Source organism: Macrobrachium rosenbergii, chromosome 47, assembly GCF_040412425.1.
Source record: "Macrobrachium rosenbergii isolate ZJJX-2024 chromosome 47, ASM4041242v1, whole genome shotgun sequence".
Classification (NCBI taxonomy): Eukaryota; Metazoa; Arthropoda; class Malacostraca; order Decapoda; family Palaemonidae; genus Macrobrachium; species Macrobrachium rosenbergii.
The window spans coordinates 27,635,830-27,650,623 of NC_089787.1; the positions used below are offsets into that span (position 1 = coordinate 27,635,830).

The 14,794-nt window shown below is 37.3% G+C and overlaps 2 protein-coding genes across 2 annotated transcripts in view; one reads left to right on the forward strand and one right to left on the reverse strand.

The window, feature by feature from the left end:
• Nucleotides 1-2,050: 2,050 nt before the first annotated feature.
• LOC136830696 (ribosome biogenesis protein BOP1 homolog) lies at nucleotides 2,051-11,586 on the reverse strand. Its single transcript, XM_067090417.1, has 3 exons — nucleotides 11,147-11,586; nucleotides 3,544-3,627; nucleotides 2,051-3,283 (listed from the first exon to the last, which is right to left on the reverse strand). Exons 1-3 carry the CDS (start codon nucleotides 11,155-11,157, stop codon nucleotides 2,938-2,940), a joined length of 441 nt encoding a protein of 146 aa, XP_066946518.1. The 5' UTR covers nucleotides 11,158-11,586; the 3' UTR covers nucleotides 2,051-2,937.
• The window catches only part of LOC136830695 (ADP-ribosylhydrolase ARH3-like), a 53,554-nt gene continuing 42,435 nt past the window's right edge, over nucleotides 3,676-14,794 (forward strand). The window contains 1 exon segment of the mRNA XM_067090416.1: nucleotides 3,676-3,760. The gene's annotated coding sequence lies outside the window, so the exon portion shown is untranslated.

Genomic DNA, 14,794 nt, shown 5'->3' on the forward strand with positions numbered 1-14,794 from the left:
ATAATTAAAGTAAACGCAGATAGCTGAGGTAATGAATATATTGAAATAACGGTCTTTTTAACGTTCAAGCATACCCCGGGGTATGCGTGAATGTTAAAAAGACCGTTATTTCAATATATGCGTTACCTCGGCTATCGGAGTTGTTTTAATTATATACCACATTACAATTTCAATTTAATTTTTCACATTTTTTAAACAAAGCTATCTGAGTTTTCGAAACAAAAATTATGGACCACATTAGTAAAATTAATTTTTCGCATTTACTTTTAAAACATTTCAGATCCTTTAACGAGTAATGTACTATAATTCCCTTTACTGTACTTCCGTTCATATTCTCTTTCTTCCATCTTACTTTCCTAAAAATGATTCATAGTGCAACTGCAAGGTTTTCCTCTTGTTACGCCTTTCAAACCTTTTTACAGCCAATTTCCCTTTCAGCGCCGAATGGCCTCATAGGTGCCAGCGCTTGGCCTTTGCCCTAAATTTTATATTCAGTTCAATTCAATTTTACATACTAATAGCACCTGAGACGACACACTATCATCGGCGGCACCTTTTAACGAACTTCTAATTAATAGCTCACGGGTAATGTATACTCAGCGTGACACCTGCAATCTTAGGAAGGTGGATGCGAAGCCTTGATGAAATCTCAAGTGTCACTAATTGAAATCAGTCGTGACATTGGCCGGAACGCCTGACACCTGCGGTTGTACGACACACTCATTCCTGCCGTGAGTAATTTGTGGCTTACCGCTGGCAGGGAGGTTGTATGTGTGTGTGTGTGTTTTTTTTTTTTTTACTTGAGGTGGCTTGTAAATTACCAGAATTACGTGGGGAGTGAATTTGCGTAATTTTTTTCATCGAGGATTCATCGTGTTCTAGGGGGGAATGAACTGGATATTGGTATATTTCTTAAAAACTTGTTCAGAATCTATTTGATTTGGACATCGGTCTATTGCTTTTACGAAGCTGTTGTGCTATTACATGAAGTATGTGTATGGGACCATCACAGCCCATATCATTATTCTTGTTTAGAATTCGGCTTTTTTTTTTTTTTTTTTACCAAGCCATTTGCTGTGGAAGTACGATTATAGGACTGTCACAGCCTATATCATAGTATAGCTGTTTAGATTAAGATTTTTATTTTACTAAGCCATTTGCTCTGGAAGTTTGTTTATGGACAATCACAGCATATATCATAATAACTGCTTTGATTTTGACTTTTTTTACTAAGCCATCTGCTATAGAAGTCTGTGTATGGGACTATCACAGCCTGCATCACAATTCTTGTTTAGGCTTAAGCCTTTTTTTTTTTTTTACTATTTGCTATGGAAGTCTTTGTATGGGTCCATCACAGTCTATATAGTAATTCCTGTTTGGATTTAGTTTTTTTCTATTCCATTTGCTATAGAAGTCTGTTTATGGGACTATCACAGCCTGTATCACAATTCTTGTTTAGACTTAGGCCTTTTTTTTTTTTTACTATATTTGCTCTGGAAGTCTCTGTGTGGGTGAATCACATCCTATATCATAATACCAGTTTAGATTTAGTTTTTTTAACTAAGCCATTTGCTCGGGAAGTCTGTTTATGGGTTCATCACATTCCGTATCATTATTCCTGTTTAGACTTAGGCTTTTTTTTTTTACTAATCCATTTGCTGTAGAAGTCTGATTATGGGTTCATAACATTCCATATTATTATTCAGGTTTAGACTTAGGCTTTTTTCACAAAGCCATTTGCTCCCGGAAAGTCTGTTTATGGGTCCATCATAAGTCTAATCCTTCGGGCCAGCCCTAGGAGAGCTGTTAATCAGCTCAGTGGTCTGGTAAAACTAGGTATACTTAACAGCCTATATCATAATTTCTGTTTAGATTTAGTTTTTTTTCTATGCCATTTGCTGTAGAAGTCTGTTTATGGGTCCATCACAGCCTGTACACTGTCCTTCATTAGAGTTAGGCTTTTCTTACATTTTGCCCATTTTTCTAACTCTGGGCACCTGAAGATTATAAGGGGAATACTATGCACGGCTGCACAGAAAAATAGAGAAGCGAGTGTGTTTTTTTTATTAATTTTTATTCATAGTACAAAATAGCGAGCACACACACTGGGGCTCATGAGTCACGCGGGTGCACTTTTAAATAAAAAGAACACAAGCGACCCTCCTTTTTTTAAAATTCATTTATTAGATTAGACACACAAGTCATGATCGTTTGAGGTTCTTAGTACGAGACAGTCTCTTAGAAATCTGGATGATGACGTTATTGCTGTTCTTTCATTATTGTCATTATATATCAAAGGTGGGACACGTCGCTTGGATTCTATACAGTGTGATGACTTATTTATTTATTTTTTTATTATTATATCTTTATTGTTACTGATAACCTAAACGAGATTATGAGCGTGGTAAGGTAAGTCACAGACAGTTGATCGCGGCTTTTTAAAATTTTCCGTTGCTGATATTTGAAATTTTGAATCGGAGTCTCCGGTTTGGGAATGAATATTTATGTAATAATTATTTTATTTAATTTGTTTCATCTTTACGTTGTTGGTTTTTGTTATTGTTTTCGCTTACTGTTGTTGTTGTTCTCTGCTGAAGATTGTGATTTACCTTACCTCCGTTAGTACACGAGACGAGACTTTGACGCTAAAAAAATGAACGAAGACGCTTTAACGGCTTTCAACGACTTGAAACAACGACGAAAGAAAGAAAAAAAATAATAAGTAGTAAATTAAATTACGTTAGTTGGATATTATCATTATTACTATTATTATTTATGGATATTTTATGAATGGTTTTTATCGAATACGAATCTACTACGACGACTTCTTCCCTTTGTAAGGCCACCACGGTCTCGAGAAGGGGATTTCACGACGTAGATTCCTCCAACAATGACGACTTATTTCGATGTTGGCTGAACGGAAGAGTTCTCTGAGAGTTACTCGTCGTCGTCGTCATCGTCATCATCGTCGTCATCATCGTCATCATCATCCTCGTCGTCATCATCCTCATCATCGTCGTCTTCATCATCATCACCATCGTCATCCTCATCATCATCATCCTCATCATCGTCGTCGTCATCATCATCATCACCATCATCATCCTCATCGTCATCATCCTCATCATCATCATCATCATCGTCGTCGTCTTCGTCGTCCCCGTCCCCGTCGTCGTCGTCGTCGTCGTCGTCGTCGTCGTCATCATCATCATCGTCATCATCATCATCATCATCGTCGTCGTCGCCGTCATCACCATCATCATCATCATCATCATCATCGTCATCACTGAAAGAGGAAAGACATGGGTATCAGGTCAGACTCTTTTATGATAAACAAATAAATAAACTTGTAGATAAACAGTTAAATATAAACAGAATAAATAGAAAAATAAGTCAGTAAACACGTATCCAAATAAGTTAAAATCAAGTTAACAAATAGGAGTAAACAGATAAACAAATGAGTTATCATATAGATAAAATAAACAAGTAAATAACCAAGTATGCAAACATGTAAACAAGTTATGAATAAACAAACAGACAACTTACTCATCGTCATCATCAGCGAAGAGGTCCCATGCTGAGGTGCGTGCAAAGAGCACCATCATGGCTAAGAGCAGCGACAACAACGCCCTGCGGGAAAGAACAAGAAGAAGAAGGTTAAGAAGAAGAAGAAGAAGCAAAATGTAAACAATCTTGGTTTCGGTGTCCTTGGGAAGTCGGTCAAACAGCGGGCTCCTCTGTCAGTTTATTCTTTATTGACTGTGTAAGTTAGGTGGTGGCATACCTTTTCTTTCAAGTGTCAGTAACCTAGATTTTGTAACGCCAGTTTAAGTAACAGTAAATCAATCAATCTTGTAAGTGATGGTCTTTGGTTGTAGTGTGGTTGTAAAATAAGGGCGGTTGTTTCATAAAGCCTCTTCTGTAAGTTGACTATCCACTGCATAAGCAAGGAGGTTGTGCCCTTTCCTGTAAGTTATGTTGTTTATTTGTAGTATGGTTGTAATATAAGGACGGTAATTTCATGAAGCCTTTAATATTTGATAATGGCAAAAGGTATGTTCAGTTGTTAGGCCTAAATCCAACGGTAGGTTTTTTAAGTTCACTCTAAGTCTGCAGTGTAAGCAAGGATGCGGTGCCTTTTCTTGTAAGTTGTGTTATTTGGTTTCCATGTAACTGTAATATAGAGACGGTTGTCTTGTAAAGCCTTTAATATTCGATATATGCAAAAAAGATATGTTTAATTGTTAGGCCTAAGTCCATCCAGCAATATGGTTGACATGCTTAATTGTTAGGCCCAAGTCCAACCAGCAATATGGTTGATCTGAGAACTCTGGTTAAGTAGTTTGTTGTACTGGCAACTGCTTATTTCCTCGCTCTATTTCTATTTTGCCAAAAAGGTCAGTATTCTATTAACATAATACGGTATTGGTCTAGGTTACCGTAAGTTAGGATTTAAAAGAAGTTTAGATATCGTATCCGTCAGGTAATGGGCGCTGTCAATATTGCTCGCGTAGTCTCAATACAGGTAGTTATGTGTATCCACATTAAGCAATGTCAATTGTGAAATACATTGAACTATACTTGTGGCATGCTTGCATATGTGCTATTTATAAATGACAACCAAATGACAGTTGTAAAAAATGTGGGAAATTTGTAATAGGTTTCATCATTTAATCTCGGTGGTTGGTTACTTCACTGTTGCAATAGCGAAGTTGGGTGATGGCAATGAGCAGTTATTTTATTTTCGGGATTTTTAAGTCTTGCAGTTGCTGTGATTTGGAGTTGTCTAATTAGAAAATGGTAATTTCGTCCTAAGCTTGCGTTTTTTCTCTTGTAGTCTTATAAACCTGGTGTACCAAACGGACAGAATTGTGTAAGTGCACTGGATTTCAGATATAGGCCTATGGGAAGCTAAGTTATTTTCCTGTTAAGTTTTCGTGAGTTTGATCAAAATATGAAGTCGTTTAAGTAATGGCTTCCTTAGTACAATTACAGAAAGTAGGCAGAGTGCGAGGCCACATCAGCATGAAAAGGAAAAACGAAAAGGGGGAAGGACTAAAGTGAGTCACTGAAACAGTAAGGGGAGTAGAAAATCCAAGAAGACAGAGAGAGAGACCCGGGGCTAAATATGGAGGTGGCAGACCCTTCACGCGCTGCGCACTACCCACGGCATTTATTTTGGCCGAGCCCTACTACTACTTGTTCCCCACATCTTAGTTTAGCCCGATCTGCGTTTTTCACAGAAACTGTGCGTTGTATGTTTTAGAAAGCCAGTGTTTTCGCTTTTTATGTCGCAAACAAAGCTGGGCTGTTGTCCTGATAGCTAAGAGGAGCCACTGTTTTAATAATCTATAGTCGCTTGAAACATCATTTAGACGCATGGTCTATGGGTTGGATACTTCTGTGCCGGATTATTAATGGGTATTCCGCGTGACGCACATATTTTGACGTCCACTGGCGGTATTTAAGTGCTAGAGCAACTCCCACGAGTCCATAATGTGCGAAAAAGGCTCCATTTTTCTTTTTTACGAACTCATCTTAGATAACTTGCCAATCGTTGTAAGCACCCCCTACACTACTCATTGCAATATTCTTAGAATTCGGATGTGCAAGTTGTCCTCGATGCTCAGACGCATTAGAAACCCGCCAAAGGCAACAGCTGCAGCCAATCCAATAAAATCTCGTTCCCCAAATGATTCAAAACTGTCGTTAAAGTCGAAACGTAAACTCGTCAATTTCATGGCGTCTCGAAACTAGAAAGAACGAGGGGTAAGAGTTATACATATTTGAAGGAGTGAGAGGTCAGATGCTTTCCAAATGACTTAGCAATGAATTTGAAAGAAATTGATTAAGATGGGCAAAGGGAGGGGGTTAGAAATCAACTGAAAAAAACGTAATTATGAGACCAATATTATTTTTATTAGCTGTTGTTTTCTATACTTTTTCATGAATTTTCAAATACATTCACTTCATATCCGATTTACTGCAAGTTTTAAAATTTCCAAACAATCGAGTAGTGCTCAGCGAGAGAGAGAGAGAGAGAGAGAGAGAGCTGGTGTATTTTCGGAGTCGACAATGGTTTATCGCACAATACTTGAACCAGCTTAAGTTCAACTATTGGATTACACGCAAGTTCCTCGTTTGCCAAGTAAGCCTCCTCTTAAAGGCCCTTTGTGTGATCGAGACTTCTGCGAATTGAATCTTAGAGTAAGGCTATTCGTAAAACTTACGTACACAAACATGTATACGTACTTGCTCAAGTAACATTCATGTATTTTTACACAGTGACCCCTTGTACGTAATATGTAAAGTGTATTCGTACTAAGTACTTTGTTTTTAAATGTTTTACTATTTGCTGACCCCTTGTACATAATATGTAAAGTGTATTCGTACCAAGTACGTTGTTTTTAAATGTTCTACTATTTGCGTCAGCCATTTTTAAGTGGTCTTGAGAAATATGAGATTGTCAAAGGACGTTTTGATAAGTATGCATGAGATGATATTTAAAAACCAACCACTTACAAAGACAGGGACATCATTTAACGCTTTTCAATGGATATATATATGTATATATACAGTATATGTATGTATGCATGTATGTATGTATATTAGATTTTCCCCTTAGGGATTTTATACCGGAAACCACGAAATTATTTTAGGTTCTAGTCTAAAAACCAGACTTACATTACAAACCATTCTGAGCTGTCTGTGCATTGGTTACTTGTAAGTTACAAATATTTCCACTCATGGGGGTAATCTGTGTGTGTGTGTGTGTGTATGAATTACAATACAGGGGCAGATGCGATTAAACTGCAGAGAGAGAGAGGGAGAATGAATATCCAATGACGCAGATCAACCACCTCATTACGACTCAATCGTTATTCATGTCAGAAGACCTGTCACTCTGCGGTAATCCCAGGTCCTCTTCTATCGGGCCACTTGGCACAATTTAAGAGCCAGAATAAAGAAGATTCATTGACCTGCAATCATAACGGGTGCCTTTTTAAGCCCCGGCCTTAAAGGCATGCTTGATAGCGACCAAGATCACCTGGCGGTTAAAGGCTGTGACGTATCCTTGACAGAGAACCCTTCCTTTGAGCAAGTGCTAGACCTATGTCGTCATTTCTCTCTCTCTCTCTCGTATCCAGTGAAATATTGCTTCGACTCCTTATAACACTTTTGAGCAGTTGTTATTGGTTGAATCTCTCTCTCTCTCTCTCTCTCTCTCTCTCTCTCTCTCTCTCTCTCTCTCTCTCTCTCTCTCTCTCTCTCTCTCTCTCCAGCAAGATGTTATTACTTTTAATTGAAATATAATTAGTCATTGATGCTGACAGGCAGGTGTGTTAAAGCTGAAGGTTGTTCATAAATATATTTGTGTATTCATATATATCCATTTTCTTAATTCGCTGATACCTTGTTATTTTATCTTGCTTTGCCATTTATTACTTTGTTTTGATGCTGAAGTAATGCGTGTGTGTAGATACAATCAGTCATGTCATAAGCTGACGTGAGATTCCTTTGACGCTGTCGCTTTGATCGTCGGTGAACATTAAGATTTAGTTAGTTTTATATACTGAGGTAATTCGTATGTGCTTGTGTAGAGGAAGGTATAGAATATACAGTACATGTAGACTGTGTAAGTGAATATATATACATATATCAATGTGTGTACGTATGATAGGGAACTATATCTGAATGTTTTAAATGTGGTATGTAATTATTTACAAAATTTGAATAACAAGACTTGTCGTTACTTTTTTTAGCATAACTCACTTTCGTAAGTACCATTCATTGACGCTGAACAAAAACAGTTTATTAAAGGTTTTAAATTTTATATAAGTATTCAGTCCCAGGGTTAAAAATATCGATTTTTTCAAGCCATTGCTCTTACATTATTTGGCGCTCATAGAACCTTAGAAGAATGTGTAGTTGTTTTCTTATATTCAAGTAATTTCTTGAACGTGCGCATGCCCACAATTTTTAGTTGTTTGGAAGTGTATGGTTATGTAACTTAAGTATGTATGAATGTAGTCCTAGTATGGGTAGAGAGAGAGAGAGAGAGAGAGGACAAGGAACTAAAACTTTGGCGTGTTGGAAAAGAACTGTATTTTTATCTCTCTCTCTCTCTCTCTCTCTCTCTCTCTCTCTCTCTCTCTCTCTCTCTCTCTCTCTCTCTCTCGGGTAAGACAAGAATACGTGAACCTTTTCAGGAGAATATGAAACTGACTCTTGACTCTGTAAGCGTTTAACCACTTCAGGTTAGGCGGTCAAGAATTGTACGCAATAGTTTTATTTATTTATATTTTTTGCTTTTTCGTAACCCTTTCCGCATTAGTTTGCCAGCCCCGTCAGCCTCCACATTAAAAATGAATCAGACACAGACTTAGTGATATAGTAATGGGATGTAATTTGGTCTAATACAAGTTGAACAATTACATTTAAATCGGAAAGTTAGTCTAATTCAAGTTGTACAGCGTTGGTTAATAATAGGCTAATATAATAGTGTACTTAGAGATTAACGTTACTCAAAAACGGAAACGCTTTTCACATTTAGGTTAAACATCGTTGTTTTTATAGCAGAAATTATCTCATTCAGATTAAACAGCGTTGATTATAAGCATAAACTATCGCCTTCAGTTTGAGCAGCGTTATTTATAAACAGAAGCAATCGCATTTACATTAAGCAGCGTTATTTATAAGCAGGTACTTGAAAGCAATAAGATAAAACATTATTTATAAGCTGAGACCATTGCTTTCAGATTGAGCTGCGTTATTTATAAACAAAACTATCGCATTCAGATTGAGCACCGTTATTTATAAGCATAAACTATCGCGTTTAGTTTGAGCGCCGTTATTTATAAACGGTTGATGATGCTTGACTTTATACTCCCCATACGTCTGTTAGGATTAACTTTGAGATTATTTCAACCTTAATTAAAAGGCTATTTAGGGAGGCCTTATTATGACGTTGTTTATGGCAGGTGACATATTAGAATGAGTATTAAGAGTCCTTTTTTTATGTCAGTTAAATGTCTTTAATACTGACATTTTAAAATATTAATTTTTTGAGATGCGTAGATTCGAGATAAAAGTGAAATTTGAATGAATAATTAGTTAACTTCATATATATATATATATATATATATATATATATATATATATATATATATATATATATATATATATATATATATATATATATATATATACTTATTTAAACCTTCAAGTGCTACATTCTTTTTGTACTTAAAATAGATAATTGGTATCATTCAAGTATTAGCCATTTTAGAATTTAAGTGCAACATTCTTCTTGTAGTAAAAATCTCATGAAATGACTTAAATCGTATACAGGCTATACCCGTACAGACATGTGCTCTCTCTCTCTCTCTCTCTCTCTCTCTCTCTCTCTCTCTCTCTCTCTCTCTCTCTCTCTCGCCATCTATTTTGGCTTTGACGAGGTCGAACGAAGTAAAACGAAAGAAAACGAGGTTGATGCGTGGAAGATGGTTGATGAGGAAGTAGATTTTGGCACTAGATGGGGGAAAGGGACGCGTTTGTGTGTGTGTGTGTGTGTGCGTGCGTGCGTGTGTCCAGGTGGGCGTTGATGACGCTACTAGGAAGTGCAGTGGAAAAATTCGCCCAGCTACGTAATTAAAACAAAAAAAATTAATTTTAAGGGTAATGGTGTCCGCAAGGCTGAGTCATTTGGTCCGTCAGCGTTTTTCGTCATCTTAAATGTTTTCAAAATTTGGTCAGTCCATATTTTGTGTTAACTTTCTCTCTCTCTCTCTCTCTCTCTCTCTCTCTCTCTCTCTCTCTCTCTCTCTCTCTCTCTCTCTCAAGGTAGACTATGACTTCCAGTTTTTTCGAAGTTTATCCGATTTTTTACGTTGTTCGTTTTTAATAATGTGACGAATATTTCTCAGCGCTTGGACCCGTCTTCATAGATTTATGTGATGTTACGGATATTTTCTCGGACAAATGAAAATAACTTTTAAAATAATTTTCTCAAATTTCCGATGTTTTTAGTTGTGCTAATCCTTTCTCGCGTATTTCTTATTTTTATGATTTATGCCCATATGTTATACTAATGATATATAGCCTATTTTACACTTCAGCAAGCTGAACGTATTTTAAGGAGTCTAGAGAAGATGGCGAAATAGACAAGATTCTTATAACCACGTTAGTATGCAAGAATTTGTTGGTTAAACGGATCTTCAAATCAAGGGGGAAAGAAAAAGAAATTATATTTCATTTAAATCTAGTAAGATTACGCAACTTGGCGACCAGTTTTAAAAATCTTTGTAGTTATACAAGATGTATATTTATGCATGATTTTTGTAGTTTATACAAGATGTATATTTATGCATGGTTTTTATAGTTATATAAGATGTATCTTTACGCATAATTTTTGTAGTTTAGACAAGATGTATAATTATCCTTAATTTTTTTCACGTGTACGATTGGACACACAAGTGCCCAGAATGTACGCACTTAAAAAAGTTTCTTAATAAACATAGGTGCTTAATGCTGGTGTATAATTATATATATATATATATATATATATATATATATATATATATATATATATATATATATATATATATATATATTATATATATTTATATATATATATTGTGTGTGTTTCAAACACAAGGTCTATAGGAGCTTACTGGAAGCACTGTTCTGTTCGAACGTAGGTTCCATAACATTGTTAAATCCTGTCCTGCAGACAGTGACGAGCGCGTATTAAAACTAGCGTCGGACATCTGTCATTCAACGATCTCTTAAATTCGAGAAGCACCTTCATTTCGTCTTGTGTAACTTCGCTAAACCCACTTTGAGCCTCCTTTCTCCTTGCGCCTCACTTCCACGAAACGAACATCGTCCCGTCATCTCGTCGCAGCGCACAATTCGCCCCACTATCAGTCGACAATTCTAAAAAACAAAAGCACTTCTGAACAACACGCCTGAGAAACCACACGAAGAACTCCGTTTTCAAAGCAAAGTTAAGCGTTTTTTTTTAAAGTTTCCAAACTCCGTCACCAACGACACTCGCATGAAGTTTCTCCTCGACACTCTTGGGGGGTCGGAAAAAAGTATGTCGTTTTCTATGCTGCAGAATTAGGAGGAGAAGGGGGGGACTTACTTATTCCTCATGGTTGCGACTGTTTCCGGAGACAGACTGAGACCAACTGGTGAGGGTGCTGGGAGCTGAGGCCTGGCGATAAGGCGTCCATCCACCGCTTGGCACTCGCGGCATCCGGCGCCATTGCACTCCAAAAATATCGTTTGGCATCGCCCTTTCCCACATTGTTGTTCGCCGCGCTGTCGTTTCGTGCCGCCGCTGCTGGGAAGGGAAAAGTTTTATCCGGGATGGTCGTTCTCGAGGGCTAGACCGTCGTCGTTGTCCCGAAATTGACGAGTCGTTGTTCATAATCCGTTTTGATATGGGTCTAGGGGACTATGAGTCTAGGGAATCGGTATAACTCGGCGATAGTCATTCGAGTCCGGGTGTTGTATCCAACCTTATTGTCTTAAGATAGCCGGTGCCCGGGCAGTGCACGCCTGCGTTGATTGGCTAGTAGCAGCGGCAAGGGGAGGGCGACTACTACTTTGTTAAAACTTAAAAAAAAAAAAATGAGAAAGAGATAGGGAAAAGATAAAAAAAAAAAAAAAGACGAAAGTATTTTTCCTCTCGAGAATAAAGTTTCTCAGTAGTTGCTGAACAAAAAGGTATAAAAGTGAGAGAGAGAGAGAGAGAGAGAGAGAGAGAGAGAGAGAGAGAGAGAGAGAGAGAGAGAGTCGTTCAGACACCTGCAGCGTGTACATGTGCCATGGGAACCAGAAGAGGAGAAGAAGAAGAAAAAGGGGCGAAAGACAAAATTAGGTGGACGGATGAAGCCTTAGAACTAGTTCGGTGGCAGCTCGGGAGGGAAGGTTAGAAGCGAAGATACGTTGCAGATTTCGGAAGCCTTTGTTCGGAGGGGGGTTGGGGAGGGGAGGGAGGAAGTATGGGTGCTTTTGTTATCGCTGTTCGTACGAATATGGGTTTGTTTATCTCTCTCTCTCTCTCTCTCTCTCTCTCTCTCTCTCTCTCTCTCTCTCTCTCTCTCTCTCTCTCTCTCTCTCCTTCCTTTGTAAACTATATATATATATATATATATAAATATATATATATATATATATATATATATATATATATATATATATATATATATATATATATATATGTGTGTGTGTGTGTGTGTGTGTGTGTGTAAAAATTTCTTGCTTACTGTGCTTCGTTGTAATAATATTAACGGTTTTAGTTTTGATAATATAGAAATTATGTTAACAATATCAACAGTAGCCATAATAATATAATAATAATAATTATTATCCAGACGATAAAAACAGCAATGAAAAATGACGTTGATAACGACTTCAATTACAACATCGTACTCTGTAAAAAAAAAAAATTCGACCACTGATTTGACAGCTCCGTACATTCTTCAGAGAGGGAAAAACTTGACGCGTGTCTCCGGGTGTTCTTTCATGAGGGGGGGAGGGGTGGACGGGGAGGCACTCCTCCCCCCTCCCCCTCCCCTGTCACCTATAATGGCGTGCCCTTTGCCCTTTCGAGGAGAGGAGCTTATATTGGGCAATAGAATTTATTTGCAGGAAGTTAATGCATCACTTTTTAGTTTTCTGTAAAGAAAACTGTTGTGCCGGCTGTGTCTGTCCGTCCGCCCTCAGATCTTAAAAACCACTGAGGCTAGAGGGCTGCTAATTGGTATGTTGGTCATCCACCCTCCAATCATCAAACATACCAAATTGCAGCCCTCTAGCCTCCTCAGCAGTTTCTATTTAAGGTTAAAGTTAGCCATAGTCGTGCTTCTGGGAACGATATAAGATAGGCCACCACCAGGCCGTGGTTAAAGTTTCATGGGCCGCGGCTCACAGCATTATACCGAGACCACCGAAAGATAAATATATTTTCGGTGGCCTTGATTATACGCTGTACAGAAAACTCGACTGCGCCGAAGAAACTTTGGCGTAATTTTTTACTTGTTTTTAGGTGCAAATGACAGTAGGAAGGGGCATGCCCAAGCACTTTTGTAGCCCAGGCTTGAAGGTCACGGGTACGAGATTATGGAAAAGCAGAAGTTTAGAGAGAGATCCAAAGTTAGTAGCAGGGAAAAACCTATCACTGAAGTCTGACTTTTTTTTCTTGTGGGTTTTTTCCCTTTATTTTCATGGTACGGTTTCCTTCAGTTTTTCTTAGTCTATTTCACTGATTTCTCGTCAGCGTTTTATTGTTCCTTATTCCATTCTCAGAAAATAGAGGCATTTAATTAGAAGAATGTAGAGAAACAACAAATATTTACCCTTGATTTAGAAAAACAATTTAAATTTTTTTGTATTTGTATTTGTGTGCATTGGGTCTGGTCAGTACTTGGATGGGTTACCATACACTGTCGCCATGCATGCTCTCATGATCCATCTGGCAGGACAAATGCATTGCCCTGCATCCCCATATCATAATGTTGGTCGACAGTTTCAGTACTTATTACTGAAGGAACATACAGTGTGTATATAATATATATATATATATATATATATATATATATATATATATATATATATATATATATATTATATATATATATATATATATATATATATATATATATATATATATATATATATATATATATATATATATATATATATATATATATATATATATATATATATATATATATATATATATATATATATATATATATATATATATATATATACATATATATATATAGCTCGAATCGTGGATGATCCCACTGTGCTGAAACCTTCCAAAACCCTTTTCACTGACTCCATTTACTGCTTGGTCACCTAGTTTAAGCAGACTTGGGGTAAACTATAATATGCCTAATAAATGCAAGCTGAGCACTTTTTCCCTAGAACCACTCTGGCAATATTGCATTTGGAGGCTGCATTTTTTTTCTATACTTATTTACTTGTTTTATTTGTCGATATTTCTAAGCTAAGTATAGTTTGCTGTAAAATCACTGGTAAAACAGTAAAATGAGTCAAGTGTAGAGTGAGGATTTAGCTTACTAGAAACAGCTGTGGTAGGAATTTACAGGACTGGGAGGGCATTTCATGAGAGAGAGAGAGAGAGAGAGAGAGAGAGAGAGAGAGAGAGAGAGAGAGAGAGAGAGAGAGAGGGAGTGAGTGAGTATTATTGTCTAGGATGACATTTTGGAGAAGTTTTATCAGTTGGAGCGGATTTAGAGAATCATGATTAGGAAGCCTGACTAGAGAGAGAGAGAGAGAGAGAGAGAGAGAGAGAGAGAGAGAGAGAGAGAGAGAGAGAGTGAGTATTATTGTCTAGGATGACATTTTGGAGAAGTTTTATCAGTTGGAGCGGATTTAGAGAATCATGATTAGGAAGCCTGACTGGAGAGAGAGAGAGAGAGAGAGAGAGAGAGAGAGAGAGAGTTATTGTCTAGGATGACATTTTGAGACGTTTTATCAGTTGGAGAGAATTTAGAAATCATGATTAGGAAGCCTGACTGGAGAGAGAGAGAGAGAGAGAGAGAGAGAGAGAGAGAGAGAGAGAGAGAGAGAGAGAGAGAGAGAGAGATAATAGCGCAATTGTCAAATTCCCGAGAATAATGGCCTACGTAGAAAGTTTATAGAGGGAGAGGAATGCCAGATTTACGAGAGAGGTTGACATGTTAGTTACAAGGAAAATATTTTATGCTTAGGATATTCTTCTGTTTGTTTAGGGCGAGAAAGTAAAGGCCGA

Excerpts from the sequence above, each read along its gene's own strand:
- LOC136830696 (XM_067090417.1), bottom strand. Across the intron at positions 3,284-3,543 it reads TTCGCTGATGATGACGATGA|TGATGACGATGATGATGATG; the intron begins GTAAGTTGTCTG and ends TTCCTCTTTCAG.